Consider the following 12,919-nt stretch of genomic DNA (forward strand, 5'->3'; position numbering starts at 1 on the left):
GCGTTTCCGTCAAGCGGAGGGAGGGCGGAGCGGACAGACAAACAACGGGAGGCGGAGCGGGCTCGTCCGGGAACGGCAACTGCAGGGAAGAATCGTATCGAAGCATCGTGGAATGGTTTGGGCTGCAGGGAGCACAAAGATCATCTAGTTCCAACCCCCCTGCGTGGGCAGGGACAGCACCCGCTAGACCAGGTTGTTCAGAGCCCCATCCAGCCCGGCCTGGAACGCTCCCGGGGAGGGGGCAGCCACCGTGGGCAGCCTGTTCAGTGTCTCACCGCCCTCACACTGGACAATTTCCTCCTAATGTCTAAGCTAAATCTCCCCTCTTCCAGTTTGAATCCACTCCGCCTTGTCCTTTCACTGCAAGCCCTTGTAAACAGTCCCTCCCCAGCTTTCCTGTAGCCCCTTCAGGTACTGAAGGGCCACTATAAGGTCTCCCTGGAGCCTTCTCCAGGCTGAACAGCCCCAACTCTCTGCCCCTGTCTCCATAGGAGAGGTGCTCCAGCCTTCTGATCATCTTTGTGGCCCTTCTCTGGACTCACTCCATGGAGCTCCATGTCCTTCCTGTGTTAGGGACTCAGTACTCCAGCATTTCTCCATCCCTGAAGCAGCGACCGCTGCAAGGGACACCCCGGAGTGCAATCAGCTCTAGGCTTTCTGCACTGGGATAAGTGCTCTTGGACAACCTCCTTCAAGCCTGGCTGTCCCCCTTAGAAAAAGATACTCCTTGGTAAATCTAAAAAACCCACATACAGGATATGACCCATCACAGTAGGCTGTTGACATGTTAATTATTTCCACTGTCGAAAAGTATGTGTCTTATTTTCAGTCTGAATATTTCTACCTGTGCCTTCAAGCCCATTTCTCTGAGTGTCATTTGTCTTGCTGACAGGCAGGGCGAGAGTGAAGGAGCTTGCACTGTCCCCTCAAGCCTGAGTGAAGGAGCTTGCACTGTCCCCTCAAGCCTGGGCATGCGGATGAACCGGGGGCTGCTGCCTGGCCTGAAGCAGCCTGTCACCAGCTGTGGTGAGGCCTGATGCTCACCCCAAGCCAGCAGCCCTGCAAAAATGTTGCCCACTACATTTCTTTATCTTTGCCCCTATAATTTCTTTATCCTTCTGTTCATTCTGCTGAGCACTCCCGAGATTAGTCCAAAGAAGCAAGTAGCTGCTGCAAGGCAGCTCTTTGAACAGATCAGGAGGGTGTTGCATTTTAAAAAACAGGGCTGCTTAGTTTTTTTCTGTAATTTTTATGGCCAAAACCAACTGAAAAGTGTGGGGGCAGTAGCAAATTCTTAGTAAAAAAAAAGCCAGTTAATTTAACTTCAGTGACACCTTCATTTGGAGACTTTAAGTAAACAGCATATGTATCAGCAGAGCATTTTATTCTGTTCTCCCTGAGTGAAGGAGCTTGCACTGTCCCCTCAAGCCTGGGCATGCGGATGAACCGGGGGCTGCTGCCTGGCCTGAAGCAGCCTGTCACCAGCTGTGGTGAGGCCTGATGCTCACCCCAAGCCAGCAGCCCTGCAAAAATGTTGCCCACTACATTTCTTTATCTTTGCCCCTATAATTTCTTTATCCTTCTGTTCATTCTGCTGAGCACTCCCGAGATTAGTCCAAAGAAGCAAGTAGCTGCTGCAAGGCAGCTCTTTGAACAGATCAGGAGGGTGTTGCATTTTAAAAAACAGGGCTGCTTAGTTTTTTTCTGTAATTTTTATGGCCAAAACCAACTGAAAAGTGTGGGGGCAGTAGCAAATTCTTAGTAAAAAAAAAGCCAGTTAATTTAACTTCAGTGACACCTTCATTTGGAGACTTTAAGTAAACAGCATATGTATCAGCAGAGCATTTTATTCTGTTCTCCAAACTGATGTGCTACTTTTGTTCAAAGTATGTAATTCCAAGGGTTGCTCTACTTCTGAGGGTTGGTTGAGAAAAGACTGTACAGTCAAAAGAGACAACACCAGTCAGAATGGGCCATATAAAAGGAGCAGGCACATGGCATTCAGGTCACCAAATCTCTCTCTCCCTGTCATTGCATTCCTACCCTTTTTATGTAGTGAGGTGGGGCCACAAAACTCAAGCTCTGAGCTCATAGAATCTACAGGAACGTGGTACTCAGTAAATGCACCAAAAAAATGCCCATATAGAAGAGCTATCAAAACTCACATGGACCCTTGAAAGCCCTGAAATAGGGCCTCTCCTCTCCCCTTTTTCTGCATGCAAGCCAGGACACACACTGGGAACCCCAGTCAGCAAAAGTGCTGGGGAGCAAGGTCTGGCTGGAGGTGGTCTTCACAAGGGTGCTGGAAACCACCATCCATTTGGGGCTAGTCCTTTAGCACCAACAAAATGTTTGCTTGGCCACTGAGATGGACATGTAGAAGCTCAAGCCTTGAGAGACTATGAATTTTCCAGAAAATAACACCATTTCCTTGTTTCCTTTTCTTTAGCATGAGGCATTGAAAGGCTTTGTCCCTCTGGCACCCAGAGGATGTGGTCCCACCCTGGATACTCACTGTTTAGCTAGTTCCATGGATATTTGCTCCAAAGAGCATCCTTTTGTCTCTGGTATAAACACAATAACAAAAGCCAGGGAAGCTAGGCTCATTATTGTGTAAATGAAGCACACCCAGGACAAGCCAATGAGCTCTACAAAAGAAGAAAACATGTCTTTTTTACTTTTCAAATTTTACAAAATTAATTTCTGGTATTGTATTTATATAGCATACAGCCTCTAAAGCACAGGAGAATTTAGAAAGAAGCTAGGCTAGTATTTTGAGCTCACTTATTTGTGTCTGGCCAGAATTTGGAACAAAATGGTTTTACTTTTTTTAACACTCCTTAATGAGAGAAAGTTGATGAGCCCATACTGATCCATTTAGCATGAACCTATTGATTTATTTTGCTTGTGGTCACTGGGTGAAAACCGTGAGTAGCCATTGTTACTGGTTTGTACGAAGGCACTGTGGGTCACAAGCCCCTCAGATTTTCACCTGTGTCTGGCTTTGTTGCACCTTCTTTCCTGGAGCAAAACCAAGCATTTTTCACACTTGCAGTTGTCTCCAGCTAATCTTCCCTGCTTCTCAGTTCCCAGCATTTCCACTGCACATCACTGGTGCTGCACCAGAAAGGGATCCAAAAGTAAACTCCTAATGGGACCAGCCAAGAACTAGTGGTCTTCTGAGCCTACAGTGTGGGGGGCAGGTAGGTCCTCAGGCTGAAGGATGAACTCTGCAGCCCCTGGAAAGTAAAGCATATACAAACCCAACAGGTAGCTGCAGCCTCCTCAGCCTTCTCCCCTGCTAAAACTGAGCCAGACAGCTGGCACATTTGTCAGTTGTGTCTAGACCTAAAAATGGTATCTGAAGCTGCTAATCCAGCCAGAATTTCCTACATCAGATACCTTAATGCAGGTGCTACTGACCACTGTGACCTCCACGTGTATTCATTTGAAGAAAGAATTTCCAGTTCTGCCCTTCTGCTGACTAGGAACACATACTTGCTTGTTACACTTTCACAAATCCAGATTAGACCCAGCTAAGCCAACAGACTTACTGTGGCTTTGCATTCATTGACACTGAGAGCAGAATAACGGCTGGGTGTGCATTAACAAGTAATGCTGCATGACAGGAGGGAATCTTCAGGTCATACAGTTGATGCTGAGGACTTCAGGTCTGCACTACCTGTTTTTGAGGATGTTTCCCTAGGAATAGCTCTAGTCTGGTCCAAGGTCAGAGCAAGTGTTGGTAGCTGGAGTGCATTGACTGACATTTAAAGGTTTGGTTGTCCAAAAAGCTTGTGCAGTTCCGAAGTGCAGTTCTGTGATGGAAACCAAGGTGCAGTGAGTGGGAGCAACTGGATGATTTGCTTCTGAAAAGGACCCTTGATCTAAATCAAGTGCTAGTGGGAACACAATTTGGCCTGGCATATTTTTCCTAGTTTTAATAAAAATGGTACTCAGGATTTTGTTTTTTATTTGGTTGGTTGTGTTTTTTTAAGAGAGGAAAACATCAATGTAAAACCCATTTTAGTCACAGATTACAGTCATGTTCAAATCCATCTCAAAATGCATCTAAACAGGATGAAAACCACCTTAACTTTTTTATTGCCTGCATCTATTAGAAACTCATGCTTTCCTCAAAATAAGACTGAAAACTGAAATTTGCAAAACATCTTATGAAAAAAAAGTATCAAAATATTTGCCAATGTAACTTTTTTTTTTTTTTAATTTAACATTTTTCCTTGTTTCTCATGGTGTTATAAGTTCTATGTGGTAGTCTTCTTTCTCACATTAAAACAGGAAACATTTTTACCTTACATAGCCACTTTTTCTAAACAAAATTTTCTCAAAGCCAGGACATGCCTGTGAAAATGAATTATTTCAATGTGATTGTCTATAAAAAAAAAATATCTGAAAAGCTGCAGTCTGATCTAGAGCAGAACTTCCATTGATTTCAGAAGATGCAGTGGTGTGGAGCTGATGCAGAAGGTGCTCTGATAGCCAGCACTGTGAGGCTGTAATTACTAACACAAACTTAGATGTGGTGGAAATGGTGAAGTGAGTTATACTAACAAAGAGCACCTACATGGAGATCTGAATTAGCCTCCTTGGGTATCACAGTTCCTATTTTAGCAGTGCTGTTTGTATAAGCGAGACTTATTGTGCACAGTAGGAGAATATCAACTTGGAAAGACACAGAGAAATCTTACCAGTTACAGTCAAAAATGTCAAGGAGATGAGGAGATTGATACCCCAGTTCATGCTAGATGTCAAAGCCATGGCCCGCCCTCTGATCCCACCAGGGAAGATTTCACTCAGGACCAGCCAGGACACTGAAATAGAAGAAAAGACAAAAAAGATATTCTCTTTTAAAGATTGGCTTTTCTTGCTGTAAATTTAGGTGGTCCACAAATTCAGATGAGGTTACCTGAAAGATAAAGGTGCTTTTCAGGGATGTTAGGCTTGTGTGGGCCCAAGCCCCAGAGGACCACCCATGCTCTGTAGGGAGCATGTGTGGTGGTCAGCATCACCCTGGGGCAGCATCACTGGGACACATCCCTGCCTGGCGTCCTGCGAGCAAACGACCAGCAGTGCCAGCACAGGCAGAACCAGGGGAGTGAGCTCTGCCTGCACATCTGTGTGTGAGAGGAGCTCTGACTGAGCAGCTCTCCAGTGCCGTAACCCTAATGGAAGCAGGGCAGCAAACCAAAGAAATCTTCAGCCTTGGAGCAGCACTGTGTATTTATGCCACCTTATAAATCAACCTGCCACACTGAGGGAGGTTTGTTGGTCCAGCTCTCTGCTCCATATAAATGAGACTGCTGAGGTATAAATTAAAAGTGAGGGCCTGAATTTTGGCTCCTTCATATCACACCACACTACAGGTGATCTAAATGCTGCTTTTCCTTGCCCACAAAAACAAATTCATACATGAATAGCTGGCTGTGTAACTGCCTTGATAGCAAGAACAAAAATAAAATTAAGGAACAAAGCAAAACAAAATAAAAACAAAAAAACCCAACCTTCCACCCTCCTTTTTTTCATAAGCAGGATGCACTAGCAAGAGGTTGCTGCATGGAGAAGCTGTGTGTTAGCAATGACCAGAACAAGAGTAGAGAGGTATACATGGATAAACTGCATCTCCAGACCCTTGGCCATGGCCATAACAAATTGTTCCTCTGTGATGTTGTTTCTGCAAAATAAGACATCAGAGTTTTCTCAGGACACTTGGACAGGCCAGGCTTAACATTACATTTTTTAAATAGTCTCCTGCTGCAATATCCCTTCAGATGCTGATAGGATTCCTGTGTGACAGTACTTTACAAGTAGAAAAGAACAAAGAAAAGAAAGTCCTGTGGAAGGAGACTAGAATGAACTAAAACAAAAGGGGAAAAAAACCCCTGAGCCTTAAGTCAACAGAACAGACTCGAGCAAACTCTAGATTTCTTTGTACCACAGATTTGAACTCAATGTTTTCTGAAGCTGGCCCAGATTTTTTAATTATTTTTTTATATTTTTTTTTTAAGGAAAAACATATAAAGAGCTTCACTCCAGCAGAATGATTGACCTGGCAGAGTGGTGATTTTATTCCAGAGAATCAAGACCACTCTGCAGAATGGTCTAACACACACAGTCAAGTGGCACACAGCCATAACACAAGCTCAGAGTCTAGCAGCAGCCCTAGAGAAGATTTTATTTATTTTTTTTTTATTATTTTATTTTTTTTTTTTACTTGGATCACAGTAAAGTTTAATGCACTCTCTGCTGATACAGCAAAGATTTTTCTAAAGAAATGCCCTGGGCATGTTTTGTAGGGTCTCTACACACAAGAAGGAGCAAAGAAGCAGAGAACTGGCTTCTCACGCAGGTGTTTTTCCCTGTCAGACCCGCTTGCCCTGTACATGAGCAAAGCCAGGCCCTGGTAATGCACGGGCATCTCATTATTGTAGTTTGCCCCTCCTCAGTATCAGGGCTGTTGTGACCAGTGTTGTTAGTCACAGCTGATACAACATGTCATGACAGGGAGTGCTAGCTGAAATGCAAAGCAGCAATTAAGCAAACGAGCCCTTTGGAGCAGTGCCTGCACAGTCCATGGAGTTCATCTCCATAGCAGAGCTTGGCAGCCAGCCACACAGCTCAGCTGGAAAAATGGTTATGCACCAAGACTGACAAAGGAGACATTCATAGTCACATTAGACAGGATTAAAATAAAACCTGAAAGAATTAAACGTGCTTTCTGGAGGGCAGAAACCATCCTCCAGGAATAAACATTCTGTGGGTACTTTTTGTCCTTATTTGCTTCTTCTAGGATTTTCTTGAATTCAAACAGCTGGCAGTGGCTTCTCAGAGAGGCAGCAGGCAAAGAGGATCAAGTCCTGTGCACTGGCACAGCTGCCCCACCAGTCTGGGCGAGTGCTGAGCTTGGTGAGCTCCAGCAGCTTCACAGGCACTGGGGTTTGACTCTTGCCACTGCTGAGATGTGCAGCACCACAGCACCTCCAGCACCATGCATTTTTCCAAGAACAGACTGGGCCTTTCAAGCTAACTACAATTTGTCTGAAGGTTTGAAAGGTATTGTTTTCCTGTTAAGAAGCCAAAGTATTGAGAATCTGCATCAGCAGCAGTAGTGGTTAGCTGCTTTTATTTCAAGCAGTTACTTAGTTCAGACAGATCCCACTGACACACCAGATCTATCCTTCATGTCTGCTAATGGTAGCTACTTCCTCTGGCATGGCCCTGACCTCAGCTCAGCTGGCGAGGAGTGGATAGGCTTATTCCCTGCAGAGAAAGAGCAGTTCTAGAAATCTGACACTTATTACAGCTTGTTTATCCCTTTCCCCAGGCTGAGACAGTGATAACGATCGATTCTTTGCTTTTAGCACCTCTCTGGGATTGTTTTTACTGTTCGTCCCTCCGCCAAAAAGCAGCAGCTGCTGTAGGTATGGCAGGGATGTGGCTTTCTCCTGGGGAGCCAGTAACTAGGTTGGGGCTCCCATTCAGGATGACTGCTGCTACCTTGAGTGCTGCATGCATGCAACGCCACACAAGTTTAACCTGCACGCTCCCAAAGTCACTGCAAAGTCAGCTATGTGCTCTGCCTTCACCAGCCTAAGCAGTGGTATTTTACAAAGGAAATCAGCCCGTCCTTGAAAAGAGAATCCAAATAACCCCCTCACCAAGTCTCCATCTGCTGTGTCATCTAACATGATGTCAAAAGGATGCTGTGATAGTAACCTCATTGCACACACGATTGTTCGCGGTGCCTACGCTGGGCACCTTTGGCTGGTGTTCATGGAATGGATGGAAAAAGAGCTAGTGCTCTCCAGGTCAGATGTGAGTAAGATAGGAGGCTGAGGGCTCAGGATGGGTCTCTGTGCCAGATTCAACAACTGCGGGATTTGTTCATGTGGTGGCTGCAGGTAATAACTCACCTCTGCTGACCTGCAGTGCTTTGTGTATTGACTTCTTTACTGAAAGGGTTATAAAACACTGGAACAGCCTGCCCAGGGATGTGACTTAATCATCATCCCTGGAGGCATTTAAAAGACACGTAGATGGGGTGCTTAGGGACATGGCTTAGCACCAGACTCAGTAGAGTTAGATTAATGGTTGGACTCAATCATCTTAAAGGTCTTCTGCAACCAAAACAATTCTGTGATTCTAAGAAAAATGCTACAGTTGAATGGGCTTTTATTATGGTACAATCTAGAGAAAATAACACCTACTGCAAGGCTGAAGAAAATATTGTACTGGATAAGAAAGCTTAACTCTTTGACTAAGTATCCCAGAAACTCGATACCCTGACAGTCCTTTCTCAAGTAGAAAGAGCAGAGGATTCAGATATACAAACAACCCCTTCACCAGGATGGTGACATTCACCTCTAAAGAGTCATAGGGATAGTAAAGGCAGGAAGCAGAATATTAATGGAGGAATTCAGCTGCTTCTATTATGGCTGAATACACTGTGTAACAGTGCTGGGACTGCACTTTAGACAGCATAGGTGATGGTTTCTTTTAGCACTTTGCCACATAATTAATGAAAGAAAAAAATAAAACAAATCTTGCTTCAGTACTGAGCTGGGCGAGTTCAAGATGTCACTGTCACAATGATGCTCTGTTATATTAGTTATAGCATTTCAATTTCAGTATTCTTGTAGAAATGGAAGAGCCAAGAGCCTACCACATTCTGTTTCAAAAGGAGAACAATATTAGAACCAGCCTGCTTTCTATGAGTAAATTAAAAGGACAACCAGGGTAATTGCTTTAGTGTGGGTAGGGAGAATGTTTAAATTGCCTGAGTAGAGGCTTAAAATACACATACAACCAAATAAAATACAAAGAAACTACTCAGCACAGTTAAACAACTGAATGAAGAAAGCTGTTAGCAATATACTTTCTGTAAATGTGTAACAAATAAAGGGTCATGACAAATAAAGGGTGATGGGCTCTGCAAAGAGGAGTTGAACAGATGGGGACTCTTCAGCTTAGATAATGTGCAGTGTTAGGGAAACAGAATTGAAGTTTATAATATTGTGGAGATGAACCTAGGAGAAGTTTGCCTGACATTTTTAAAGACACAAACCAAGAGAATCCAAGTGAAGTTACCAGGGACAGCAGTTAGGTGAGGTGTGAGGATGTGCTTTATCAGACCATCCATATTTCAACTCTGAAACTCACTTTCACAAGATCCTTCAGATGCAAAAAATATTAATGGCTTAAAATTATTAAATGCTGGATGCCAATACATTATTTACCTCTGCATACTTAGGAAAAGATTCATCAAGAACTATTGTTCACAATAGAAAAAATAAGTCCCCAACATAACATTTTTCTTGAAGTACCCTAAGCTACAGATAGGCAGAGGGACACAATGTGGATGCTCCATGGGTCTTTTCTGAAGTATTTCCTCTTAGCATCTGCTACTGGTTATTGTAGGAGGCAGACTGATTGAGCCAACTCACTCTTTTGTTTGAGCCAACATAGCCATCTTAATGAGCTTTGTATTTGGGCCACAAGTGAAGAGATATCTCGAACCCTTGTATAGTTTCTTCCTTACTTTATAGCTATGCAGTAAATAAAAAATACCTTTTAAAAATTAGCAGATTTAGAGCAGAAAAGCATGAACACCTGAGAACATCTGAGAACTACTGCAAGCTTGATGGTACTCAACATTCAAGTGAGGTATATGAATGAAAAATGTCCTTGTTTTGACCTATTCCTGCCAGGAAGCAAAAGCAAATTGGAAGCTTCTCAGCAGCTCTCATTAATGAAATATTAGATTCCCTGGTGTTCATTTGCTGCTTAGCATTTTTTTCCTTTCCTATACCTGTATTGTGTGAGATCAAGTTCTTTATGGTGAGATTTAGAAAGCAGCCATTGCAATACTTGAAAGAATTCAAGTTTCTGAGGTATAAAGTCTGGAAAGAGATTAAATGAATTTACAGCTTAGGAGGGAAGTATGCAAGACTTTGAAATGGAGGACTGGGTTGTTCGCAACTAGAGGTCCAAGGGAAGATAAGGAAGGGGTTATTCCACCAGCAATGCAGACAGACCATCTAAGAACATGTAACAAATGATGAGTGTTGGGGAAGGATGCAAGCAAGCCACGAGAGGAAGTCAAAGGACGTGGCTAGTGACTCCCTTTGCCAAAAGCCAGGTGTTTTTCAGGTTTATGAAACCCCACAGGTTTTTCGTTTACTGGTGAGTGTTAACACCAGTAGCCAGCTGGCCAACTGCTTCTCAACAAAAGGCCGGCTTCAGCACTGGCTTGCCTTGATTTCAGAGGGTGTGTTGGCAGGGTTTGGCACAAGCCTGTGTTTGGTGATGAGGTGTGTATCCATGAGGGCACACAGCATGGGAGCAGAGCTGGGACTTGGGGCTGGGCACCTGCTGCTGTAAGGCACCAGCACTGGCCCAGCTGTGCTCCCAGCACCCACCCACACAACACGGCCCCCACAAAGGCTTCCACAGCAGCTCCGGTAAAGGACATTTTGGGGGGCTGGCAAAAGTAAGGGATATTTAGATTGGAAAGAAGAGAGGGTGAGAGAGAGTTTGTCCTTTTCTGAAGCAGGTGAAAGAGATACAACACAAGAGAAGTGCACTGAAACTCTGGCCATGGTTGTGTGCAAGAGGCCAAAGCAGACGATCGTGAGTGGCGTTAAAAATCGTTGACTCTGCTTATTGACAGGTATTTGTCTCTCTGGCTCTGCTCCAGAATATGAGGCTAAAGTGGCTGCTTGAAATTAGTAATTGGCAGATATGGAGCAAATGAGCAGATATATGGCTTTGGAGAGCATGTAAGCTGCCAGCAGAGTGCCACCCTGCCAAGGGTCAAGTGAAACCCTGTATGTGCCCATTAAAAGGAGTGGAATTCCTCTGCTCCTGAAACAGGGGAGGCAGGAGAAGCCTCAGCTAATCCTACACCACCCACCACACCTGCTCTCTGCAGGCTAAAACAGTATGTTCCTCACTCCACAGCAAGCTACCTGATACCATCCGTGATTCAAAAGGAGCTGATGTGGTATGGAAAATCTGAAGTTCCTCTTCTTCTGGCATGCTACATTTCTGCTTTGGATTACTAACCCTTGAGACTGACTTCTTGAAGAAACAAGGGTAAAGACCAGTGGGCTTTAGTCCTTTTATCTCTGAGGCTGTATCTGAGTGCATTAAAATTGTTGTCCACTGTACTATTTGTGTGACTATCAAATACACAGCTGAACACTCACATGTGCTTTTTAAGGGCCACAGAAATCACCCTTTGCTCACCTGTATGTTAGAGCAGCAGTTTGTGGGGAAGAGACTGTGAGACCAACACATTAGCTCTTTCCCCTGCTTCCTGAGACACTTGACAAGGAGGGCAGTGAGATGTATTTTGAAAAAAACAACAACAAACGTAATGCCTGGTGTGGGCTCTCCTGCTTCCTGCAAGCCATTCAATATATCCTTAAACCCATTTTCAGTGATCTTCTATTACTGTCCATTTTCAGCTTGAAAGAATAGTCACAAACAAGAACAGCTTTCTTATGGAGAGCGATTCCCAACTGAAGGATTGCTGAGCAAGAAGTGATAGATGTGTAGGGATCTAGCAGTGGTAGAAGAATTGTCTTAGTTAATGTGATTTGTGGCCCATCTGGCCCAATAATAGTACTCAGCAGCAACTATACCAGTAAGATGGATCATAGCTTCACTTTGAGCAGGCATGTAGCAGTCTACACCTCTTTCCTGGTCCTCTCATAGAAGGTGATTTGAACTGATGTGTGAGATAGTAATTGTTTGGATTTCACTGGATTTCACAGCCACTGTCCCTCTCTCATCCTTTGTTGTACAGCCATGTACACTATCCCATCAAGACAAAATAACTTGCAGGACAAACAGAAAGAAAAAAAAACACAACCCCCCCCAAAAAACAAGAAAGAAAATGAAAACAAGCTTTCCAGGGAGAATGTGCTTATTATAATAAATCACATATTGTCATTAAAAAAAAAAAAAATGAAAAAAAATAAAGACCTTTTAATTAAAACCTGAAATGTGCATTTCTGTTTGTAAGTGTTTATTTGTCCAGAATATCAAATCCAGGATAATCCTCTGAGGCATTTACTGAGGAATGACTGCAGAAGCCAGAGGCTTTAATTCACTAGGAAGTTGTGCATGAATTAGTTCAGATTATCACATATTTCACTTCTAAAATGTATGGAGAGGAGAAGTTATCCATCCAGGTAGCATAAATGAACCTGTTTTTCCACTATCCAAGGGCTAATGTTGGTCCTTAAGGGAGTGCACAACAGAAAAGAGCTGTTGGGACCCAGCAATTTGGGGCAATTTAAACCTTTGCTCTTGCAGAATAGAGATTTGTGTGTATGCTTTAGAAAACTCCCAGTGGAAAGGATAAGCAACCTTTAACAGCGATGACTTATCTGGAGAGAGTCCTTCAATGGTCAAATTTTTAAATCCCTCATGAGCCACTGCCACTTCTTTGGTTGCTGCTGCAGGGGGGTAGAAGGAGGAAGATGCGAACACTCTGGGTCCACCCACCACAAAGTGTCTCCTAGATCTCCTTCACTGAGAACAGTTTTCTGCACTTAGGGCTGATTTTTAAAGGTAACAGAAGCTGGGTGCCCTCCTGTGTTCCCTTTCCCTTTAAGAAAATCTTCCTGGCTTTCCTCCCAGAGCTCAAGGTGACACAGAAACTCAGATGCCGTGGGCACAAACAGCCTTCCAACTCCACACACCATCAGGCTGGCCCCTCCGCACTTTGGCTGCCAGTCTCCACCGTCCTCAGCAGTATCAGTAAGTTATATGATGGCACATTTTTACCTTTCTGGCATAATGTTTTTTTCATCATTTATAATACATGGTTTAGTGTGATGACCTTTACAAGTGAAATAAAATACTATCTTTGCACTTAAAGTTCTACTGACAG

General features: G+C 43.8%; 1 protein-coding gene across 1 annotated transcript in view; it reads right to left on the reverse strand.

The window, feature by feature from the left end:
- SLC2A12 (solute carrier family 2 (facilitated glucose transporter), member 12) overlaps positions 1 to 12,919 on the reverse strand; it is a 34,223-nt gene that overhangs the window by 377 nt on the left and 20,927 nt on the right. Inside the window, exons 3-4 of the mRNA XM_009999227.1 lie at positions 4,710 to 4,832; positions 2,516 to 2,648 (exon numbers count right to left, since the gene is read on the reverse strand). Of these exons, the coding sequence (XP_009997529.1) occupies positions 2,516 to 2,648; positions 4,710 to 4,832 (256 nt within the window). The remainder of the gene's footprint in view (positions 1 to 2,515; positions 2,649 to 4,709; positions 4,833 to 12,919) is intronic.

This window comes from Chaetura pelagica, unplaced genomic scaffold, assembly GCF_000747805.2.
Source record: "Chaetura pelagica isolate M959 unplaced genomic scaffold, ChaPel_1.0 scaffold90, whole genome shotgun sequence".
Classification (NCBI taxonomy): Eukaryota; Metazoa; Chordata; class Aves; order Apodiformes; family Apodidae; genus Chaetura; species Chaetura pelagica.